This window comes from Dipodomys merriami, unplaced genomic scaffold (assembly GCF_024711535.1).
Source record: "Dipodomys merriami isolate MVZ:Mamm:240054 unplaced genomic scaffold, mDipMer1.0.p SCAF_242, whole genome shotgun sequence".
In the NCBI taxonomy this organism is placed as follows: domain Eukaryota; kingdom Metazoa; phylum Chordata; class Mammalia; order Rodentia; family Heteromyidae; genus Dipodomys; species Dipodomys merriami.
The window spans coordinates 1309998-1335417 of record NW_027203849.1 but is presented as its reverse complement, the minus strand read 5'-3'; the positions used below and the strand labels follow the sequence as shown (position 1 = coordinate 1335417).

The 25420-nt window shown below is 37.8% G+C and overlaps 1 protein-coding gene across 4 annotated transcripts in view; it reads right to left on the bottom strand.

Annotated features, from left to right (window-relative positions):
- Positions 1–25420, bottom strand: part of LOC138835945 (ubiquitin carboxyl-terminal hydrolase 34) — a 205512-nt gene that overhangs the window by 28591 nt on the left and 151501 nt on the right. For all 4 annotated transcript variants that reach the window (XM_070034520.1, XM_070034518.1, XM_070034519.1 and 1 more), the window contains 14 exons: positions 25085–25149; positions 24930–25005; positions 24798–24845; positions 24620–24685; positions 20116–20196; positions 18120–18205; positions 17144–17312; positions 16986–17060; positions 14860–15011; positions 11255–11303; positions 11066–11170; positions 10892–10936; positions 8167–8271; positions 6621–6768 (listed from right to left, as the gene is read on the bottom strand). In XM_070034520.1, coding sequence (XP_069890621.1) covers positions 6621–6768; positions 8167–8271; positions 10892–10936; positions 11066–11170; positions 11255–11303; positions 14860–15011; positions 16986–17060; positions 17144–17312; positions 18120–18205; positions 20116–20196; positions 24620–24685; positions 24798–24845; positions 24930–25005; positions 25085–25149 — 1270 coding nt within the window. The remainder of the gene's footprint in view (positions 1–6620; positions 6769–8166; positions 8272–10891; positions 10937–11065; positions 11171–11254; positions 11304–14859; positions 15012–16985; positions 17061–17143; positions 17313–18119; positions 18206–20115; positions 20197–24619; positions 24686–24797; positions 24846–24929; positions 25006–25084; positions 25150–25420) is intronic.

Here is a 25420-nt window from a genome sequence, read left to right as displayed (position 1 = left end):
AATAGTAACTATTAAAAATAAGAAATTGCTAATATTTCAGAACATATATTTTGACATAACTTTATATGGTAAGACACTGCTTTTATTACCTTATTTTTATTCAAACTAACAATGGTAAAACCACCTCAGATTACAGGGACATGATAAAAGTAGGATTCAAACCCAAGCTCAACTAACATTTGCAACTAAACCCTTTTAAAAGATTACAACAACAGGGGATGTATACACTTGTTGATTTTTTGATGGGGAGACAGCAGTACTGGAGTTCAATCTCAGGGTCTTTGCTAGGTACTACCTGAGACACACCCATTGTCCTAGATATGCTCTTAATTTGGTAATTTCTACTACATTATCACAGCAGATATTGAAATGATGCTTTGTGCATAATACCCCATTTTCAAAATAGTTCTTTATCAATAAGCTATTATAGTTAGTTTAACTTTTTAGACTCATTTTGGTATGTGTTCAGGTTTTGCATAAGCCTGGAATTGAACAAAGTGATTTGTGATTTCAAAAGGCACTAGGTTTAAATTTTACTTTTACATCAACATTTCATTGGGGTTGGAGGCAAGCCTCAGTTGGTAGAGCACTAGCCAATGAGCAAAAGCATCAGGTATCAAGTTCAAGTCCCAGTCTTGGACCAACAAAAAGAGAAAAACATTTTATTAAGAAAAAATATGGTAGGGCCTAGGTTTAATTTGCAGCTCCCTCCCCCATCAAATAAAACACAATAAAGGAGGAAATGAAACCTTTACTGAGCCTGTGGGCCTATCCACTAATTTCTGTAATTAGCATTCTGCTTTGCTATGTATGTACTAAACAAAACTATCTTGTCATTTCTAGAAAAGTAGTTTGCTTTTAAATTTTTGCTAGTAAGGAAAAAAATGTACGTTTACCTTGGAAAACAAAGTTCATTTGGAAGAGTAGGCTATCTGATTATAAACTGCCTTTCTTTTTTTTGGTCAGTCGTGGGGCCTGAACTCTGGGCCTGGGCGCTGTCCCTCAGCTCTTCAGCTCAAGGCGAGTGCTCTACCACTGGAGCCACAGTGCCACTTCTGGCTTTTTCTGCTTAGGTGGTGATAAGGAATCGAACCCAGGGCCTCATGCTTGCAAGGCATGCACTCTACCACTGAGCCACCTTCCTAGCCCATTCTTTCTTTTCTTTCTTTTTTTTTCCTTTTTTAGTACTGGGGATCGAACCCGGGACGCTGCACTTGCTAGGCAAGCGCTTTGCCACTGAGCTACATAGCAGCCCCAAACTGCCTTTCTATAATGTAAGATGCCCTGGGTCTTGTTTCATACTGTGCAACTTAGAACACATCTACTTCCATTGATACCTGGCAAGTATTTAAATACTTTAAGACACCTAGTGATTCCATTTTGATACCTTTCTCAAAACAGGCTTTTTTTTTTTTTTTTGGTGCCAGTCCTGGGGCGTGAACGCAGGGCCTGGGCACTGTCCCTGAGCTCTTTGCTCAAGACTAGTGCTCTACCCCTTGAGCCTCTGCTCCACTTTTGGCTTTTTGCTAGTTAAATGCAGAATAAAGTCTTATTGACTTTCCTGCCCAAGCTACAATGCTTAGATCTTAGCCTTAAGTAGCTAAGACTGTATGAGCCAACAGTCATTTCTTACAAGCCAGACTATCAGTAGCTTTTCTTTAATATATGTTAATTTATTCTATGATATACTTATTCTATACCAAATGCACTTACTACAGAATCTTATTACCACAATGTACAAATAAGTACCTAACAATCTGTCTTGTTTTAAGGGACACCATCTCACTATTTTGCCCCAGGTGACTTTGAACTCGAGCTTAAGTGATCCTCCTGGCTCATTCTCAAAGGAGGTGCATACTAGCATGCCTGGCATGTGAGTCTTTAAAAAAATTAGCCCATGGAGCTGGGAATGTGGCTTAGTGGTAGATTGCTTGCCTAGCATGCATGAAGCCCTGGGTTCAATTCCTCAGTACCACATAAACAGAAAAAGCTGGAAGTGGTGCTGTGGCCCAAGTGGTAGAATGCTAGCCTTGAGCAAAAGAAAGCTCAGGGACAGTGCCTAGGCCCTGAGGTCAAGCCCCAGGACTGGCAAAAAATGAAATAAATAAATACACACACTCACATAGAAAAAATATATATATACACACACATATATGTATATATTAGCCCTTTTAAAACTTTAGGAAACTGCTCAGGAGCCAAGTTTGCTACATACTATTAACTACCATCCATAAAGGTACACTATCAATTATATATGAGCTGGCCTGGACAATAATCTTCCTATCTGTTCATATCTCTGGTGATTAAAAAGCACATCTCTGTATCCAGCCATGGGATGGGATGAAACCTCATGAACTCGTAGGCTGGACTCCAATGGTGAATCCCCCTATCTCTACCTCCCATGCAGATAGGATTATAGGCTTAAACCAGTGGGTCCAACTCCCCATAGGTTCTTTTTTCATTATTTTGTGCTCAGGAGTCAAGACACAAATGCCAACCAACAGACATTTTAGGATATCTATCTATTTACCTACCTACCTGCATATCTACCTACCTACCTGCATATCTACCTACCTACCTACATATCTACCTACCTACATATCTACCTACCTACATATCTACCTACCTACCTACATATCTACCTACCTACATATCTACCTACCTACATATCTACCTACCTACATATCTACCTACCTACATATCTATCTATCTATCTATCTATCTATCTATCTATCTATCTATCTATCTATCTATCTATCTATCTATCTATCTATCTATCTTCCATTACTGTAGGATTATTAAACTGATAAAAAAAAAAAAAGCAGTAGCAAACTGCCTATGTATGTCTAGCATGCAATCTACTGTACCATGTATCTCTCAAACATTTTATTTCAGAATATACCCATTCTGAATTGTCTGAAAATGCCCATAAATCCCTCACCCAGTTGCCTCCATTTTTTTTTTTTTGGGTCCAGTCATGGGGCCTGAAACTCTGGGCCTGGGCGCTGTCCCTCAACTCTTCAGCTCAAGGCTAGCACTCTACCATTTTGAGCGTCAGCCCCACTTCCGGCTTTTTTCTTTTTGTTTATGTGGTGCTGAGGAATTGAATGCAGGGCCTCAGGTATACAAGGCAAGCGCTCTACCACTGAGCCACCTTCCCAGTCCTCCCTCCAATTTTTTTGTGCCAGCACTAGGACTTGAACTCAAGGCCTTTCACTCTCAATCAGCTTCCCTGCTCTCAACTGTCACTCTCTATTTTAATCATGCCAGTCAGTCTAGCATTTTGTTGGTTAATTAGAGATGCAGTCTTATGGATTTTTCTGTCCACGCTGGCTTTAAATAACTGTCTTTCAAGTCTTAGCATCCCAAATAGCTAAGATTATAGGCACCTGGACAGTTTCTTCATTTTTAACATTTACTTTTACTAAACAGTATATGTTAGAATAAAGGAACAATACTGGCACCGTAATACTAACTGAAGTCTAAACTTTAGTTTTCAATAGGTGAAGCACTCTTTGTATTATATACCCATGTCAAGCGTACATGCTAATTACTTGTCTGACATAGTGATATTAACCTTAACCACTTGCCCGAATTAGTTGTCAAATTTCTTTTCTTTTTTTTTTTTGGGGGGGGGGTCCGGTCATGGGCCTCAACTCTGGGCTTGGGCACTGTCCCTCAGCTCTTCAGCTCAAGGTTAGCACTCTACCACTTGAGCCATAGCGCCACTTCTGGCTTTTTTTCCCTGCTTATGTGGTGCTGAGGAATCGAACCCAGGGCCTCATGCATGCAAGGCAAGTGCTCTACCACTGAGCTACCTTCCCAGCCCCCAAATTTCTTTTGTCAGTCATGGGGCTTGAACTTTGGGCCTGGGCGCTGTCCCTCAGCTCTTCACCTCAAGGTAAGCGCTCTACCACTTGGGCCATAGCACCACTTCCGGTTTTTCAGGTGGTTCACTGAAGATAAGAGTCTCACAGACTTTCTTGCCCTGTCTGGCTTTGAACTGAGATCCCAGATCTCAGCCTCCTGAGTAGCTAGGATAGTTGTCAAATTTCTTAATTGTCAAGTTATTTCCCACATCTTCAGGCTCTACTCTTTGAAGTTAGCTTAGACTCATAGACTAAGCAGTTATGCTCAGCCTTTGGGATGTATTTATTGGGAATTTTGTCATGTGGATTTCTATCAGTGTGGACTTATAGATGTTTATTTTGTATTTCTGATTATAATAAAATATCATCTTTGTTTCTCAAATTGTCCCAGGTTTAGCAACTAGAAGCTTTCAAGTTAATTCTATATGTCCCTTTGAAATATCCCTATCAGATCATTCTGATTTTTTAATATATTTCTTCCCTTTATGGTTCTAACTCATCTTATACATTTACTGCCTTAGCTCTAAAATCAGTCCTTTCTCTATGGAACTGTAAATTTTTTTAAAATTGGAGAATGGTATTTAGAAACATCTGGGTACTTGTGTTTGTCACTGATTTTAGTCAGACAGCTAGGAAACAAATTCATTTTTGTAAAATTGTCAAAAAATGCATTATACTTAGAGTCTCATATTTGCTAGGCAGATACTTTTACCATTTACCTATACCTGTCTTACTCTTTTGCCAGTTTTTATATTTTTATTTTTGTGCCCATCCTGGGGCTTGAACTCAAGGGCCTAGGCACTGTTTCTAAGCTTTGTTTGCTCAAGGCTAGCATTCTAACAATTGAGCTACAGCTCCATTCCTGCCTGTTTTTGTAATTTAGTGGAGATAATGAATCTTACCGAGGGCTGGGAAGGTGGATCAGTGGTAGAGTGCTTGCCTTGCATGCCTGAGGCCCTGGGTTTGATCAGCTCCACATAAGCAAAAAGAAAAAAGTCGGAAGTGGTGCTATGGCTCAAGTGGTAGAGTACTAACTAGCCTTGAGCTGAAGAGCTGAGGGATAGTGCTCAGGCTCAGAGTTCAGGCCCCACGACCGGACCAAAAAAAAAAAAAAAATCTTACTGACTCTTTCTGCCCAGGCTGGCTTCCAAACATGAAGCCAGAGATCTTAGCCTCCTGAGTAGCTAGGATTACAGGCATAAGCCACCAGCACTGGGCTGCCAATTATTTTGAAGGTCTTGTTTCCTTCCTGAGTTTGTGCCTAGGCATAATTCACTTATGTTAGGCTTCCTGTCACAGGTCACACCAAACATGTCTAGATCTCCACTTAGAAGTAGGTCTTGTAAACTTTTTCCCAGACTGGCCTGAGGTGATGCTCCTCCCAATCTTAGCCTCCCAAGTAGCTAGAATTACACATGTGAGAATTAACTACTTTGGTTTTAATTTTCTTTGAACTCTCAAAAGTAATATTTTACATTTTATGCTTATTTACAAGAAATTTCTTGCTCTGTAAAAAAAATCTACTATTGGTATTTGTCCATCTGTCTCCCAAGGTCTCTGTTTATTCTCTACTTACTTGTACATGAGATTGGTTTTATCTAATTCTTCTAATTCCAGTCAGTATTTTCTGCGTTAATTACTACTTTCAGCCTCCTGTCGTGGGCTTGACCTCAGGGCTTAGGCACTGTCCCTAAGCATTTGTGCTCAAGGCTAACACTCTACCATCCTCTGATCTCAGCCTACTAAGTAGGATTACATGTATGAGCCACTAGCACCCAGCAATTACATGTTATTCTTTTCCCCTTGGGTGCTGGTCCTGGGCTTGACAGAGTCTGTGCACAGTTCCTTTCCCTGAGCTTTTTTGCTCATGGCTAGCATTCTCCATTTCTGGCTTCTTGGGTTAATAGGATAAGTCTCATGGACTTTTCTGTCTTGGCTAGCTTTCAACTGTGATCCTTAGATCACAGCCTTGTGAACAGCTAGGAATATGGGCATAAGCCACCAATGCTGGCAAGGTTAGAAAGAAAGGCTGGGTAGAGGGTGGGAGGGAGGGAAGAAGGAAGGGAAGGGAAGAGAGAGAAAAAAAAGGGAAAGAGGAGACAGAAAGAGAAAGGAGAAAGAAAAGGGAAAAGAAAGGGAATAGTTAAGGGGTAAAGGGGGAAGGGGGAAAGGAAAGGGAAAAAGGGAAGGGGGAAAGGAAAGGGAAAAAGGATAATAAGAACAGACCAACAACAGCTGGGCAATGGTGGTGACTCAGCCTGTAATTCTAGCTACTTAGAAGGCTAATTGTAAGGATTGAGGTTCAAGGCCAGCCTGGGCAGAAAAATTTACAAGACACCCTTTCTCAGGGAAAAGCTGGATGGTGGCTGCAACATGCTTCTTATGCTAGCTACACAAAAAAATCAAACATAGGCAGATTAAGCCTGGGTACATGCCTGAGTAGAAAGTGTTAACTGTATTGTAAAAATAAGCAAGAATCATGGCTGGCAACATAGCTCAGCAATAGGGGTCTCTCTCTAGAAAACATGAGAATCTGAGTTCAAAGCCTCAGTATCACCAAAACAAACTACTAAATATTTATAAAACCCTGTCACAAGTTTCCAAATATTAGTAAACTTCGGTCTTTAAGACAAACTCTAAGAGCTTTGCATTATACAATGGCCATAACTTCACTTAAAAGGCAGAAAACAGAAAATGCTAAAAATTAGAACATCAATAAATGGTTTGCTAAATTCTAAACATTTGACTTACAAGTCCTGACTCTAGGATAATTGTGAGCCAAAAGAAAACGCTCAACCCAGTTTTCCATATTCTGTAGGACCCAGCTGTGTGCCAGTTTATTTCGGGGTGTCTGTACTGCCAACCAATCCAGACACTGAGAAGGATTGTATTCAATCACCTATAAATACAATGACAAGAACATAATACAATACAAGGTCAACTAATGAACAATTACTTTACATTCTTTTCTACATTCCACTAAATAGTTAAAGCTAAAATAATTTAAAAAAAACTAGGATTGTTAAGTTTTAGCTTTAATTTTAAGCTACTTTTATTAACAAGGCATGCTCAGAACAATTTATTTCATCACAAAATTTAAAACAAAGACTTTAACACATAGAACTCAGTGGCTTTTATGTATTGTTTAGAATTTAAAATATATTTATCTAGCTGTATATTTCAGTAGAACACTTGTTAGCACATGCAAGGCCCTGGGTCTGACCTCCAACACTACATACACAAAAAAGTACTTTGCATTTTCTAATTTTATTATTTTATTTAAACAGTATTAAGAATTGAATTCAGAGGTTTGTGCTTGCAATACACAACACTTTTTGTTCCTACTTGTCTAATATATTTTACCCTTACTTTTACTGTATATTTAGCCAATTACTATTATATAAGAATATGAAGTTGTTCTTTGCATTGGGAAAAGCGAATAGTAGGAACCTAGAGAAGTAGTTGGCAAACATGGCCTGTAGGTAAAATTCTGTGGCTACCTAGTTTGTCATTTTATGGGACAGCAGCCATGCCCACTCTTCCACTCATTTATTGTCTGTGGCAACTGTCAGGCTAAAAATAACCCATCTAAATCATTTCAAGAAGGATTATAGGGCCTACAAATCCTAAAGTTTTTTCCATTTGGCCTTTGGAGAAAAAGAATGCTGACTATTATTCTAGAGCTTTTCCAGAAGACACTAAGGAGCAATTCTAGAAGTGACTGATGCTTCCTCTATCATTTTTGTCAAAAGTTGAAAGCAATTTGTATTTCTAGGTTTTTAGTTGTTGTATGACATTGTTTTTGAGGGTAGAATATGAGATCTTCCCCTTGGCTAAAGCTGTTTGACTCTATAGGAAAAAAAATTAAAAACATCTGAAGGCTACCTAGAGAGAGGGGGAGGTCAAAGGGAGGGAGAGCTGAAAAATGCAGGGCAAAGGTAGATGAACATAGACATGGTAAGCAATGTTCATATTTGAAAACAGAATCGGTAACCTGAAGGGATAAGTAGGGTTGGGAGAGAAGGGGAAACTGATTAAGAAGCAATGAACTCATAATGACATGTTGAATTAAAACCCCTACAAATATTTAGAGATAATATATTTAAAGAGAGAGAGAGAGAGTGACAGAGTGGGGAGAGGAGGGCACACTAGCTTTTTCTCCCTGAATCTGACTAGAAGTTGTTTGGATCTATAACTTACTGAAACAATTTTAGGGTATCTAAATAAGGAGAACTGGTAGTAACTGTATAAAAAACTTGAAAAGATAAATATAAAAACTTGGTGCTTTAAAACTTACCTCCCATATCCTTTGCAGAATGTAAGATGCAAAGGGAGGCATGCCTGGAGGACCACCAGCAAATTCCATTAGCATAGTTAACAATTTAAAGAAAGGATTGGCAGCCTGTAAGACAAGCATTCATTGGTTTTTAGATCAAGCTGAATCAATGTCTTTCAGTAGAAAAGAACCACATCCTCTTGTACATATCACATTTAATCTACTATGAGGATGAGACAGCTGTCAGTAGTCATGCATACAAACTGTAATTACCATAAAACAGTAGGATTAGCTTGGTGGTACAAAGTTAACTTGTATAACTAGTGCATGCAAAAAAAAAAGTCAATTGCAGGGCTGGGAAGGTGGCTCAGTGGTAGAGTGCTTGCCTTGCATGCATGAGACCCTGGGTTCGATTCCTCAGCATCACATAAGCTGAAGAGTTGAGGGACAGTGCCCAGGCCCAGAGTTCAGGCCCCATGACTGACCAAAAAAAAAAAAAAAAAAAAGTCAATTGCAGGAGAGCCACATCTAGTATATTTTTGGGGATGTCAAATATAGTTGGAAAAGCTTTTTGTTTTTCTTTTCTGAAACTTGAACTCAGGGCCCGGGCGCTGTCCCTGAGCCTCTTGTGCTCAAGGCTTGCGCTCTACCATTTGAGCCAAGCACCACTTCCAGCTTTTTTGAGTAGTTTATTAGAGATAAGAGTCTCATGGGGATCTTTTGGCCTAGGCTGGCTTTGAACTGTGATCCTCAGACCTCAGCCTCCTGAATTCCTAGGGTTACAGGTATGTGCCAGTGGTGCCCGGCTAAACTTTTATTTTTAAGTGCACAAATAATCATCATATATATTTATGAGGTACATCACAATGTTCTGAAACATACGTACAAAGTGCAATGGCAAAATTCAGTTAACTGACATGCATTATCTCATCTACTTAACATTTTTAAGGTGAGAACACAAAATCTATTTTTTTTTCCTGGTGCCAGGATCTGAACTCAGGGCCTTATTAAGGCTAACTCCAGCCATGTCTCCAGCTCTGCTTTTTGCCAGTTATTTTAGAGAAGGGAATCTAGTGAACTTTCTGCTTGGACTGGCTTTGAACTACAAATCTCTGGACCTTTGCCTCCTGAGTAGCTAGGATTATAGGCATGAGACACTAATATCTGGTTTAAAATCTCTTTTTAGCAGTTTTCAAATACAGAGTATATTCTTGGAGAAGTTATGTTGTACATAGATCTCTCAAACTTATAATTGAAAAATTTTATCCTTTATCAACATATCCCCAAATTCCAAATTAATTTTATTTTTCTTAGGGGGCCCGGTCGTGGGGCCTGAACTCTGGGCCTGGACACTGTCCCTCAGCTCTTCAGCTCAAGGTGAGTGCTCTACCACTTGAGCCACAACGCCACTTCGGGCCTTTTTTTTCCTGCTTATATGGTGATGAGGAATCGAACCCAGGGCCTCATGTATGCAAGGTAAGCACTCTACCTCTGAGCCACCTTCTCAGCCCTCCAAATAATTTTAACAAAGCAGTTCTAATGAAAAATCTAAATTAAAAATTTTCCAGAACAACTTTTGACAATGTTCTATATGATTGTTAAATTAAGTACTATTTCTTTTATAAACACACTCACATTGGCAGGGTATTCATGCCTATAATCCTAGTTACACAGGAGACTAAGATCTGAGGATCATAGTACAGGCAGTCTGGGCAGGGAAGTCCTTGAAACTTTTTTGGGGGGGGAATCCAGTTGTGGGGCCTGAGCTCTGGGCCTGGGCGCTGTCCCTCAGCATTTCAGCTCAAGGCTATCGCTCTACCACTTGAGCCACAGCACCACTTCCGGCTTTTTTCTTTTTGCTTATGTGGTGCTGAGGAATCGAACCCAGGGCCTCATGCATGCAAGGCAAGCACTCTACCACTGAGCCACCTTCCCAGCCCAACACTCAGTAGATACTATATTGTGTTTTCCATATATACAGAGATCTATCTTCTGTTTTTCCTAGTACATAGTTAGGATACAGGCTTGAAACCAAACAATTTCAAAAATTATGAGCCAGGCACTGGTGGCTCATGCCTGTAATCCTAGCTACTCAGGAGGCTGAGATCTGAGGATCATGGTTCAAAGCCAGCCTGGGCAGGAAAGTCTGTGAGACTCTTATCTCCAATTAACCACCAGAAAACTGGAAGACATGCTGTGGCCCAAGTGGTAGAGTGCTTGAGCTGAAGAGCTGAAGGACAGCGCCCAGGCCCACAGTTCAAGCCCCACAACCGAAAAAAGAAAAAAAAAAATAGTGTTACTCTGATTTACTGATTAGACATTTATATTTTAATGAACATTTAAAGTTAAGGCAGTTCATTTTTTACTTTTTTGCCAGTCCTGGGGCTTGAACTCAGAACCTAGGCACTATCCTGAGCCTGTTTTTGTTCAAGGCTAGTGCTCTTCCACTTGACCACAGTGCCATTTGTGGCATTTTCTGAGTAGTTTACTAGATCTAAGAGTCTCATGGACTCTACTGCCTGGGCTGGCTTTGAACCATGACCTCAGATCTCAGCCTCCTGAGTAGCAAGAACTATAGTCATCAGCTGGCAGTCCCCAGTGGTAATGCCACTTACGCATATTATTTACTTAAAATAGATAAATTACAGTGGGATGGGAAAAACCTGAAGAATCAGAAGGGCTCAAATGAAAGCACTGCCAGTGCTGATAGTCATTTGAAAAACATAATTAACAAATGTTTACATACCTCTGGAGTCAACTTTGCTATTGATGTGAAAAGCATAGATACAATCTAAGAAAGAAAAAGGACGATGTGATTTTTTTTAAAATTTTGAAGTAGGCTTTCTACCACAGGAGTCATGCTCCCACCCCTTTAAAACTTAATGAAATAGTTTAATTACCAAATCTTTTTAGCACTTACATGTTCGGCAAGTCGATTATTGTATCGACACAGGCTGAAAATTAGATTACAAGTTTGTCTTATATTGATGCCATCACGAATATGTTGAAATAAGAAGGGAAATCCCTGTTAAAAACAAAAGAAGTTCATTTAAAAACTTATTATTGTCATTATGATGATCAAATTGTTTAATATCAGAGAAGGTATTACCTTTCCTCCTGTTAATGATGCCATGTCAGTCTGTGATAATGTCAAATGCCTAAAAGAAAATATTAGTGGAAATAAATCTTTTCCATGTGCACTACTTTATAGCTATTTACATCATGACATGCATGAAAATTGTCCATTCTATAACTGTACAAATTTTTTTTGGAAAGCTCTTAGTACCTATACTTGTTTGCTAAATATCTCTTAATTTTACGAGATTCTTGGATTAGTAAGTGATGTCAAATCAACTTTATTTCCATTTGATTAAATCAAAAATTTTGGTATAATCAAAAATTTTGGTATAATCAAAAATTTTGGTATAATCAAAATGCTAGGGTGGGTTTAATTTTACTTAGGAAGTTGCTTTTCTGTTTTTTTTTTTTTTTTAAACAGGTCAATATTTAAAACCAAATGGGCTTTCAAGAAATACTAGTTTTACTTCCTAGTTTTAAGTTATTATCTATTTAACTTATTATAGAAAAATTCAGATATAGAGTAAATGTATCCAAACCAAAGATGGTCATTTTTACCACAGCCACTCAGAATGTACTATGCTGAGGCATAATCCAGATAATTTAGTATATACCCATAGATCTTATTACATATCTTAGGTAAGATTTAAAAACAACCACAATGCCATATTCATGCCTAAAATTAACAATTTCTTAATATCTTACAAAATCCAGTGTACACATTTCATGTTTCTAAAAAATTCTATCATTTGTCTCAAACCAGACCTGAATAGTCTTTTGCTGTGAATAGTCTTTAGTTTGAGTGTCTATTAACTTTTAATCTATTGGTTTCCCTTCTCATATTTATCTTGAAATTTGCTGAAGAAAGTAGGTTGCTTGTTCTGTAGTTTTCCAGATTGCTAACTGTATGCGGGTGATGCTGTTTTTACATGTTCCTCTGTTCTGTATTTCCTGTAAACTACCAGGTAGATCTAGAGAATTCATCAGATCTAGCTTTGACTTTGTTGTTTTTATGTGCCAGTACTGGGGCTTGAACTCAGGGCCTGGGTGCTATCCCTGAGCTTTTTTGCTCGAGGCTAGCCCTCTACCACTTGAGTCACAGCTCCACTTCCAGCTTTTTGATGGTTAATTGGATCTAAGAGTTTCACATATCACAGGCTTTCCTGTCCCAGCTGGCTTCGAATCATGATCCTCAGATCTCAGCCTTGTGAGTAGCTAGGATAACAGGTGTAAGTCACTGGTACCCAGCTAAGTTTAACTTTTTAATAAAGTACATTTTGTAGGTGATAAGTGTGGATTTTCATCAGCAGGTACACAATGAGGGATTAATGTTTTTTTGTAACATTTTTCCACCAATGATCATTCAAGCTCACAGAATACCTACAGTCTAATTCCAACAATCCTTTCTCATTTATTAACTCAAATATCTTTATGATGACAAACTTTCCTTCATCCATCACTTGGTTGCCATGACCTTTAAGTTCTTCCAGGTAGAATAAATAAATCCTTCACTCATTTCGTTTATCAGTTTTCAAAATAAAGATTCGATTTTCCAATGTACTCCAAAAGTTGACAACGTATTTTTCAATTTTTCTTTTAGTTATCATTTAGAGCTTATTAATTTCATCATCTTGATGTGTTTCACATTTCATTGTAGTTATTCTTACTTGTGGTGTGCAAGTTGTCCAATCTATGACCAGCAGAAACTCCTTAAGTAAGCTGTTGAGTTCTTTTAACATGACCTAAATAGTTTTAGATAGCCTTTGTGCTTCCCAAAATAAAAAATTCAGATTCTCATTCATTTCTTGCCCCAAACCTGGGCACAAAATAATTTCAGAACAGTAATTCTATTAGTGACAATATGATTGCTGAAACATTTTAGGACGATTTATGTCTTTCCCAAACATCCACAGTTAATGTGTTCTAAGAATACTTTAATTCCTCTCCAGTACTGTATCACCTACTTAATATAGATTAAGGTTCAGTTATTTCATTATACTTATAAATTTTAGGAATTAAAAAATATATTTATTAATAATTATGCAGAACATTTACACGATTCCAAGGTTAAACTATAAAGCAAAGTAATTTTGTCAAACTTTCACTTTGTCCCATTTCACCTCATTTTCCCTCCCACTTCAATTGGAAACCATTTTTTAAAAGATATTTTTGATTTATAGTTAATTCGTGATAATTTTGGTAGTTACATCCTGTGAAGTGTTATAAACACAGAGAAAAAAAAGAAAGCAAATATTCCTCCTATGGGAAATACAGAATTATGTGCCTATGAGCCTTTTATCCACAACAATTCCATCAAGTAATAAACACATTACCGCACTTTACAGGTGTTTCTGTTTAAAGACACCTTATTTAATATATATTTTTTATGCATTAACATTGAACTTATGGCCAACAGCATTACAACTCATACCTGAATCTAACATGTTTATTTTCACCCTAACGCACATCACAGCCTTCCTTGAATTTAGGAATACTAGACAGCACTTCAATACTGTTTGGGGGGCTATTTTAAACAGTGAAATCACCAACAGAAAATATAAATATTTGAAAAATGTGGCATACATTATGGAAAATACAATTGGTTACAACATGAAATGTGAAACAAGATGGCACACTGTTGCCTTGATGGACTTTAGCTGGGGAAATATATATTAGGCAACTTAAATTCACCAATCTACATAAGCACATTATCTGAGAATAATTCTGAAAACTCCACAAATACTATTTTTGCAATTACAAAAAAACTTTAGTAAGTAGGTGAATTTTCAAATAGGAATGTATGAATAGTGATAAGCTGTGTACACATTCTCTCTCAGCTTTCCTTTTCCTTTTATCCTTTTTATTCTTTTGCAGTGGTATCAGAATTTGAAGTCAGGACCTTGTGATTGCTTGCTTGCTCAGCTGATGCACTACCACCTGAGCCACACCTCCAGCACTATTTTTTGTGCATTATTTTGGGAGTCTAGTGGATGTTTTACCCAGGCTGGCTTCAAACCTCAATGCTCCAGATCTCAGCCTCCTTTGTTAACATCACAGCCATGAGTCATTGACACCAAGCCTTAGACTTCCTTCTCTAACAAACTACCATGCTACAAATATTCTTCTCCACCTGATTTTTTAATGAAAAGGGGGACGGGAGGACACATGTGTATTATAAAGACTTCTCTGTGGTAGTACATATAAATTCCACATTTTGTTCATTTTTTTAAGCTACAGAGTACTCGAGTGGATACCTTGATTTTTCAATGTTGATCCCCCTTTGATGCACATTTGGCTGTTGCTATTTGAAATAATATTTCAATAAATAACTGTCTATCTTTCTGCACTTTGTTGCAGATCTCTAGAAGTATAGATGTTAGGTTAAAGAATGAATGTACAATGTACATGTAATTTTGCTAGACATTTTACTGTAATTTTTATCAATGACGATTTCTAACATGACTAAGAAATAAGAGTTTAGTAGAAAGTACTGAAATTCTTGAGCCACAAGAATTGATGAATAAGATATTATTATTTGAAAAAATTTGTAACAAAAACTCAAGTATAATAAAACAATTATGTAAAAAGAGTAAAACCAAACACACTTTAAGCATTTTGAATGTTGAAACATTTCACCTTTCTGAGCGAGACTGTTCAACCAAAAGAGCAACTAAAGCTATCATCTTTTCAAGGGCAGCTGGTCTGTATTTTTCTTCTGCCAGAGAGAGGATATCTTCTTCTTCTTCTTCTTCTTCTCCTTCTTCTTCTGACAGTACTTCAACTTGAGGCTAAGTGAAACAAATTTAATTTTAATGTGCTATTACTTTTAAATAAATTGTGGAACAATTGACTCATTTTGGTATACTTATTGAGGTGGCAAGAGTATGTATCATGAAAAACCACTATTCAAAGGTCTAACAAACAATATTCAGGACAATTTTAGAGTAAGCTGGCAGAAATGTACAGAAAAGTGATTCTTAACATTATTTACCTTAACTACATACTTCAATAATTTTTGTTTACATTTTAGCAAGACCCTGAGATCAATAAACAAGATAAATAATAAAAGTATGCACTGAGCATAAGTGGCTCATGGTTATAATCCTACCTATTCAGGAGGCTGAGGTCTGAGAATTGGAAGTTCAAATTCAGTCCAGGCAGACAAATCACATATCATACCAATAGCCAACAAAAAAACAGAATTAGAGATGTGGCTCAAATGGTAGAACACTGGCCATGAGTTGAAAAAGCTGAGTAAAGTGTTCAAGCCTGAGTTCAAGCCATAGTACCAAAAAAACCCCAAAGTTTAAGTATGATAAAATGACATTTCTTATTTAATAAAAATGCCAGTTACACAGAGAAGAAATCCTTATTTCTAGTTTCCAGCTAATGTAAACCGTAGGTTTTCAAACTCAGTTGGCTTCTAAAATGTTAAGATACTGGTAAGATTTTATCATCTAGAAAAGGAAGAGACCTAGGCATAGTGGCACATGACAATTATCATAGCATTTGGGAGGCTGAAATAAGAAAATTTGACTTTGAGGCCAGGATAGACAGAGAGATCTTAAAGACAAAATATAGAAAACAATGGTGTCTCCTGCCTATACTACTAGCTATTCAGGATGTGAATAACTGGAGGCTCTGTTACAACAGCCTTGTATAAAAGTTCTAAAGCAACAGCTGAATTTGGTAGCATATGCCTGTTATCATAGCTATGGAAAAATGTGTAACAGGAGATTAGAGGTTCAGGCTATCATGAATAAAAAGTGAGACTAAAGCAAAAGAGCCAGAGGCAAGGCTCAATCAGTAAAGCACCTGGCTAGCAATCTTTAAGTCCTTAGTTCTAACACTAATATTGCTCCCCACTCCCAAAAAAACTGAGGCCAAGAGAAAAAGAAAAAAAGTAAAATGGATAGCCATATACACTGGAATATATTAGTCCATGTATTTTAAGAAGCATGCCAGAATAATAGTTAAGAGAATATTAGGTCAATTATCACAGATTAAACCCTACTTAACTATGTGCTGTCTAAAACAAGTCAACTTCTCTAAGTACTTATCTGTAGAATACACTTATCTCTTAGGATTAAGAAAACAATTAAATATGCTGGGCACCAGAGGCTCATGCCTATAATCCTAGCTACTCAGGAGGCTGAGATCTGAGGATTATGATTCAAAGCCAGCCCAGAGAGACAAGTCCAAGAGACTCTTATCTCCAATTAACCACCAGAAAACCAGAAGTGGTGCTGTGGCTCAAGTGGTAGAGCAGAAGAGCTCAGGGACAGGACCCAGGCCCAGAGTTCAAGCCCCATGACTGGCAGGGGAAAAAAAAAAAGTATAAATAGATGTTGAAATCCAATGTAGTTGTCACAAATAATACGAAAGTTATATCATACTTTAATCAGCCATTTAAGATTTTTGGAAGACTCTGACAAACGTAGTAATAAAGAGCTTGAAAAAACATAAGCAGCAAAAATTTGCAAAATTACTTAATAGACTGCAAAGTTGGTGGTGGCTACTTCCATTAAATTTATTTGCTTTGGCACAGTACTTTCCCAGTGTAACGTTATACTCAAATTGTTAATTAGCTTACTGCATCCATTAAAATAACATTAACATCATTTGACAATCAGAGATCCTTACCATAATCTAATAAAAAGGATACAAGGGACTTTAAGGGTTTTTATTATCTTATGACTTTGCATAATGCAAACTATTGGAAATATGGTTTCCCTCTATATCTGATACAGAATTGTACTTACATTTTCAGGTCCTTTGGTTCCCATATAAAAATGTACCATTGTAGATATGGCTTGCAAGGAAAGCAAAAACTGGCTCTAAAAAACATTAATTTAAAATTTAAAATGATATCAAATACAAAAAAGTACATAATCCAAGAAATAAAAAAAGTAATCCTCACCTCTTCTTCACCCATTTTGGCAAATTCGTAAAGGAAGGCAAAATACTCTGTAAGATGTTTACTATGAGGTTTTACACCATGTTCCATAATTAATAACAGAGTTCTCACAAATCGAGTGACACAAGAACGACCACCAATATCTTCTACTGAGGCATCCATATCATCAGACCTGAAAAGAAAAATACATCTTAGAGATTGTACTAGATTTGAGAGCAAATATTGCCTGAAAAACATTTTTAAACCCCTAAATTTATTTTTCATTTATACCTATAATCGTATATATAGAGTATATCTACAGGTATATATTTTTATGTATGTGCCAGTCCTGGGGCTTGAACTCCAGATCTGGGTACGGTCTCTGAGCTTTATTGTTTAAGGCTACTAATCTACAACTTGCACTATAGTTCCATGGGCTTCCTGTCCCAGATGGCTTTGAAGTGCAATCCTTAGATCTCAGCCTCCTGAGTAGCTAGGATTATAGGTAGGAGTCACCAGTGCATGGCTATTTTTCCCATATTTTGGTGATAATTTATAGTAGCTGAAATGAATACTCTAATTATTGTGACTAAATCAATCCAAATAAAAGACGACCCTTAAAGTTATTTGTAGATGATTTTATAGATGTAGTTAATTAAAATATAAAACAAAAATAGTTATCTCTTCTTGATATATGTAACTTCAAATCATTTTTAAACCTAACAACATGAATATTAACAGTATTTAAAAATATTTTGTCAGGGGCTGGGAAGGTGGCTCAGTGGTAGAGTGCTTGCCTTGCATGCATGAAGCCCTGGGTTCAATTCCTCAGCAGCACATAAGCAGAAAAAAGCTGGAAGTGGCGCTGTGGCTTAAGTGGTAGAGTGCTAGCCTTGAAGAGCTCAGGGACAACACTAAGGCCCAGAGGTTCAGGCCCATGAATGACAAAAAAAAAAAAAAAAAGCATACCATCAGAGAAGTTAAAAAAGGAACTTCTTACCCATCTTCCATTCCTGGCTGCAGATAGAAATGAGCATGCACAGGTCTCAACCTCTGAATCACATGTATACATAAGCGTTGAAACATCTATAAAGGAAAAGATGTAATAATTAAAAAACATCACATGGCTAAAAAAATTAACATATTTGATGGATATAATGGTACATTCTGTAATTCAAATAAGCAAGTGGCAGAGTCAGGAGGATCACAAGTTTTTTAGCTTAGCTAGGTATCATACATAGTAAGATCCTGTCTGAAACAACACCACCACAACATTTTTGGAGAAAGATACAAAGTAGATTTGTAGTTGTGAAGGACTGCGAAGAAGATAAAATAAGAAATGATTGCTAATACAAATGCGAGTCATTTTGAGGATGAATATCTTTTTTTTTTTTTTTTTTTTTTTGGGTCCGGTTATGGGGCCTGAACTCTGGGCCTGGGCATGGTCCCTCAGCTCTTCAGCTCAAGGCTAGCGCTCTACCACTTGAGCCACAGCGCCACCTCCGGCTTTTTTCTTTTTGCTTATATGGTGTTAAGGAATTGAACCCAGGGCCTCAGGCATGCAAGGCAAGCGCTCTACCACTGAGCCATCTTCCCAGCCCTGAGGATGAATATTTTAAACCTCTGAATTCTATACTTTGAAAGATTTGGGTGAATTTTATTAAGAATATATTAGAATATATATTAGATTTTATAAAACTTAAGAGAAACAATTTGATAAAAACTTAGTTGAAACATAAAGTAGAAATACAAGCCTATGTAATTGTTATCTCATTTTTACAAATGTTGGTTAAATATTAAAATTGATGCTCTTGTTTTCTTTTTTGGGGGGGGGGGTCAGTTGGGGGCTTAAACTCTGGGCTTGGGCGCTGTCCCTCTGCTCTTCAGCTCAAGGGGAGAGCTCTACAACTTGAGCCACAGCGCCACTTCCGGGTTTTCTAGTGGTTTCTTGGAGATAAGAGTCTCACAGACTTTCCTGCCTGGGCTGGCTTTGAACTGTGATTCTCAGATCTCAGCCTCCAGAGTAACTAGGATTATAGGCGTAAGCCACTAGACTGAATGTAGAAATTCTTATGACCGTAACCTAATGCTTGTGCTGGATATCCAGCAGTCAGTATTAGTTCTTGTTTTCTTACAGTGGTTTTTATGGTTCTAAAGTCTGTGAGACTCTTGTCTTGAATTAACCACCAAAAAGCTGAAAGTAGCTAAAGTGGTAAAGCATTAGCCTTAAGCAAAAAAGCTCAGAGACAAGGCCCAGGCCTTGAGTTCAAGCCTCGGGACAGATGAGCTCACACCCTTGCCCACATACAGACCCATGTATGTGCTCTATTTCAGTAACTAAAAAATAACGTAAGTCAGATTAAGTTTTTGATTTTGTCATTAAATGACTATAAAGGCATGCTTAAAATTGCTTTGTGTAATTTTTTCTCGTAATTAAAGGAAAGCAAACTGATCCACGTGATAGATGTTATCAAAGAAATAAATTACACCCTCCTCATTTAACTTTCTAGGCCACTGAACAGTACTCTACTAGTCAAAATAGCTAGAACATGAAAAAAAAATTGGGATTTATAGCTTATCTTGTTATAGCACAAAACGTCCATAATTTTTAATTGCTTGCTTAACAGTGACAGCTGATGTTAAAAGTGGCTGAGAAAAAAATAACAGCAAAATGACTTTTAAGGTAGGAAGCAGATCTTTTAAAATTATTTACTTAAATTAAAAACTGCTTATTTTTCTTTTCTTTTCATTTTTTGGGGTCCGGTCGTGGGCCTGAACTCTGGGCCTGGGCGTTGTCCCTCAGCTCTTCAGCTCAAGGCTAGTGCTCTACCACTTGAGCCACAGCGCCACTTCCAGCTTTTTTTGCTTATGTAGTGCTGAGGAATCGAACCCAGGGCCTGATGCGTGCAAGGCAAGTACTCTACCACTGAGCCACCTTCCCAGCCCCCCAAAACTGCTTATTTTTCTAAGGTTTTTCAATTACATGTTTTCCTTACCTGTCTCACAATTTGATTAGGACACTTAATTAGGATTTGCATTGGCCACCAGTCATCATCAGCCATGCGATCTAAAAACCACTGTAAGAAAACAAGAGCATCGATTTTAATATTTAACCAAAATTTGCTAAAATGAGATAACAATTACGTAGGCTAGTATTTCTATTTGATGTTTCAACTAGTTTTTATTAAACTGCTTCTCTAATTTTTACAGAATCTAAAATCTAAATAGGCACTGCCTCATTATACAACTTCCCAGTTGACATTTATGTTACAAGACAAAACCTACAGAACGACAGCCTGAGGAAGATGAAGAATCGCTTTTTACTTTGTCACACTGAGAAATCTTTTATTCCTGTGAGTTATATGATGAATATGACTCAACTTCCTTCTGCTTAAAAATAAAAAAAATTGTAACTCTGGAGAGAGTGAGAGAAAGGGTGACACTGTCCAAAAAAAATGTTCCCTTTACCTAACATGTAACTGAAACTCCTCTGTACATCACCTTTATAATAGCAATAAATAAACTTTAAAAATTATAACCTAATTATGGCTCTGAATCTTTCATATAGCCAAGGGTGAATTGAGAGACCTAGCAGTATAGGTTAAATAACAAGTTGAAGATATTATCAGACAAAGCCAGTAGTGGCAATTTCTTGAAAAGTAAATGACAAAAAAGCATGGAAGAAAAAAAAAAGGCAGACATGAAAGATTTAAGAAACAAATACAAACTGTGTATCATTTCTGAACACGAATTCAAGCCAATAGAAAAAGCATTTTTGCAACAGTGAAAACTTATTAAAAACTTATTTCTAGGCCTGGTGCAGTGCCTCACGCCTGTAGTCCTAGCTACTCAGGAGGCTGAGATCTGAGCATCAGGTTCAAAGCCATCCCAGGCAGGAAAGTCCGTGAGACTCTTTTTTTTTTTTGTCGGTCGTGGGGCTTGAACTCTGGGCCTTGGCGTTGTCCCTCAGCTCTTCAGCTCAAGGCGAGCGCTCTACCACTTTAGCTACAGCGCCACTTCCGGTTTTCTGGTGATTTATTGGAGATGGGAGTCTCATGGTCTCTCCTGCCCGGGCTGGCTTTGAACTGCGATCCTCAGATCTCAGCCTCCTGAGTAGCTAGGATTACAGGCGTGAGCCACCAGCGCCCAGCTCCGTGAGACTCTTATCTCCAATAAATTACCAGAAAACTGGAAGTAGCACTATTGCTCAAGTGGTAGAGCATTTGCCTTGAGCTGAAGAGAACTGAGGGACAGTGCCCAGGCCCAGAGTTCAAGCCCCAGGACCAAGCTCCCTCGCCAAAAAAAAATTCATTTCTAGTTTTACTAGAAGTAAATGAAATTACGGTTAGATATTTTTCTGAAGTTCTCATTGCCTAAAAGCATATATATTTATGTTATGGATATAAAACATGACTTCTGGGTTTGCTTTAAAACAAACTGCACAAAAGGCAGAAAGAAATAGATAAAACAAGAATGAAAAAATACTGGCTTTAAATATTATACCTTTGTGTATAAAATTTCTTTTACTCCACTGTCATAAGGTAAAATAAAACTACCTTCTAAATAAGACATCATCAACTAATTTGGACACTATGCTACTACCATCTCTCACATTTGGAAAATCCTAAGACTTCCAAGCTCAGGACCTCTATAGTTGTTAAAAGTATTATTAAAATTAGTACATTAATACTATAATTGTCACTACCTGGATTACCTTTAGGAGTACATGTCTTAAAATGACAAATAAAAATTGACATATATTGATATATTGGAATACATGCAGTTTGTATGGTGGGAGAGGGATAGTATTTTCTGCTAACATTCAAATGTGGTAAATTAACATGAAATTAGGGATGATGAGGAATTGTTGGCAAAAGTATACAACGTTTCAGTTGTAACATGTATACAATCTTGAAGATCTCATATATAGCATTTAATAAAATGGTTTTGTTTTTGCTTTGGTGCCAGTCTGGGGACTTGAACTCGGGGCCTGGGTGCTGTCGCTGAGCTTTTCTGTTCAAAGTTACTGCTCTACCATCTGAGCCACAGCTCCACTTCTGGCTTTTTGCTTGTTAATTAAAGATAAGAGCTACACAGACTGTCCTGCCTAGGATGGCTTTGAACTGTGATTCTCAAATCTCAACCAACTGAGTAGCTAGGATTACAGGTGTAGGTCATCAATATCCAGGTATATAATACTCTATATAAGTATAGTTATTAAATCTCTTCACTTAGAGCTGGGAATGTGGCTTAGTGGTAGAGTGCTTGCCTCTCATGCATGAAGCCTTGGGTTCAATTCCTCAGTACCACATAAATAGAAAAAGCCAGAAGTGGTGCTGTGGCTCACATGGTAGAGTGTTAGCCTTGACCAAAAGAAGCTCATGGACAGTGCCCAGGCCCTGAGTTCAAGCCGAAGGACTGGCAAAAAACAACAACAAACAAAACACTCTTCACTTACACATACATACAACACAAGTAGTATCGAAGTGGTAGTAGATTTAACTGTGGTAAATATTTCAAAAATATGTATGTATACATACAAGTATCACATTGTACATCTTCAATACATACAATTTTCCTTTTTTATTTGTGATACTGAAGGTTGAGTTCAGGGTCTTATACTTGCTAGGTAGGTGCTCTACTGCTTAAGCCACAGCTCAGCTGTCTCTGCTTTATTTTTCAGATAGGACCTTGGCTTCCCCTGTCTAGGCCAGCCTGGACTGTGATCCTCCTACTGTACACCTACTACATAGTTGGGAAAACAGGTGTATGCCACGATGCCCAGATTTTTTTGTTGTTGTTGCATAGAGGTCTTACCCAGGCTAGTCTAGAACCTCAATCTGCTGTGTGTAGAATTACAAGTCTAAGTCACTATGCCCATCAGTATTGACTTTTGTACTCAAGACATTTCTCTTTATTTTTATTTATTTATTTTTAATTGTGAAAATACTGTACAGAGGAGTTACAATTACATGGGCAAGAAGACCTTTCTCTTCATGAGGAAGATGCCCTATTAGTTCAGCATATTCCAAGCATTACAATTTTCTGTCAACTATACCTTAATAAGGTTAGAGGGGGAAAAAAAAAATCAAAACAAAATTTAAAAAGTAGTTAAGAATTATTTTGGACTGGTAGAGTTAAGCATTTGTAATCCCCTGAGTAAAGTTAGTTAAGCGTAAGTAAGCCCTTGAGTAAAATCTTCAGCATAACAAAAATAAATGGGGAGACGGTGGGGGGGGGTAGAGAAGGGGAGAAACTTCCAGAATTTGAAAGTAATTAATATGTATAATAGATTTGATATATAAATATTAACTTCTTCAACAGACATAGGTGGCTCACGCCTATAATCCTAGTTACTCAAGAGGCTGATATCTGAGGATCACAGTTCAAAGCAGGAAAGTTCCTGTGAGACTCATTTTTTTTGGGGGGGAGGGGGGGAGGGTCGGTCATGGGGCTTGAACTCTGGGCTTGGGCAATGTCCTGGCGCTCTTCAGCTAAAGGTGAGCTCTACTGCTTGAACCACAGCACCACTTCCAACCAGACTCTTATCTCCAGTGAACAACCAGAAAACTGGAAGTACTGCTGAGGCTCAAAGTGGTAGAATGCTAGCCTTGAGCAAAAGAACTCAGAGACAGTGACCAGGCCTTGAGGTCAAGCCCCTTGACCAATAAAAATAAACAAACAAAAACACCCAAAAAACTAAAAACAATTTGAGCCAGATGACTATAATACTAGCTACTCTGGAGGCTGAAATCTGCTAACTGTAGTTCAAAGCTAGCCCAGACAGATAAGTCCTTGAGACTTTTATCTTCAGTTAACAGTGAAAAACTGAAAACAAAACTGTGGCTCAAGCTGTAAAATACTAGCTTTGAGCAAAACCAGCTCAGGGACAGCACTTTGGCCTTGAGTTCAAGGCCCAGGACCAGCACCAAAAAATAATTAACTTAAAAAATTGCTATAGTACCTTTTTTTGTTGCTGTTTTTTTGTTTTTGGGTCCGGTAGTGGGGCCTGAACTCTGGGCTTGGGCGCTGTCCCTCAGCTCTTCAGCTCAAGGCTAGCACTCTACCACTTGAGCCATAGCGCCACTTCTGGCTTTTTTTTTTCCTGCTTATGTGGTGCTGAGGAATCGAATCCAGGGCCTCAAACATGTGAGGCAAGCGCTCTACCACTGAGCCATCTTCCCAGCCCCCAAAATTGCTATAGTACCTTAACGAAGAAAAAACAGTAATACAATATAAAACAGAATCTCAAGCTATCAACCATTTTTTTTTTCCTTTGGTTGGTCGTGGGGCCTGAACTCGGGCTGAGCGCTGTCCCTCAGCAACTCAGCTCACGTCTAGCACTCTACCACTTGCGCCACAGCACCACTTCCAGCTTTTTCTGTTTATGTGGTGCTGGGATAGAACCCAGGGCCTCATGCATGCAAGGCAAGCGCTCTACCTACCACTGAGCCATCTTCCCAGTCCAATTAAACCATTTTTTTGAATTAGTTACCTTACCTCACAAGCTGCTTGGCTATTATTAAACTGTTTGGTCAATAATTCAATCCACTGAAGCATTGTAGGCTAAAAAAGGAAAAGCAGTCAGTCAAGATGCAGGGATTTTTGAGCCAATGATAATAAAACCCAAGAGATAACATAGATAATACATAACACAAAAACAGAAGAAAACACGTACCTTCTCTTTTGAATGAATAAATGTCTCTAGGACAAAGGAAGTGCTTAACTGTAAGAAAAGATACAACAAGTAAGTAAGATTCAATATTTTAAAGTTAAAAATCTGACAAAGTTATGTAAGTTTATATATTACCTTTGCTGTCATTAGGGATACAGCTTTAGGATCAGGTAATGTACTTGGAATACAACTACACAACTGCCACATAAACCTACAATTTAAAAAGAGTAACTTAAAATTCATAAAGAATTTAAAATATTACTAAAATATACTAAATTTAACTAACTTACCCAAAATATGTGTGTTCAAAAATGTTTTTGTCTTGAAGAAACTGCATATTATCATGCCAAATCCACTGAAGAAAAGAAATGTTAAGATTAGCTATCAGAAAGCAATTTCGTATTTTACCACTATCTCATTTTTGTTTTTGTTGGTCACAGAGCTTGAAACCAGGGCCTGGGTGTTGTCTCTGAGCTTTTCCCTCAAGGCTTTGAGCCACAGCATTACTTCTAGTTTTCTGGTAGTTTACTGGACATAGGAATCTCACAGACTTTTCCCCCCTGGTTGGTTTTGAACCATGATCCTCAGATCTCAGCCTCCTGAGTAGCTAGGATTACAGGTATGTG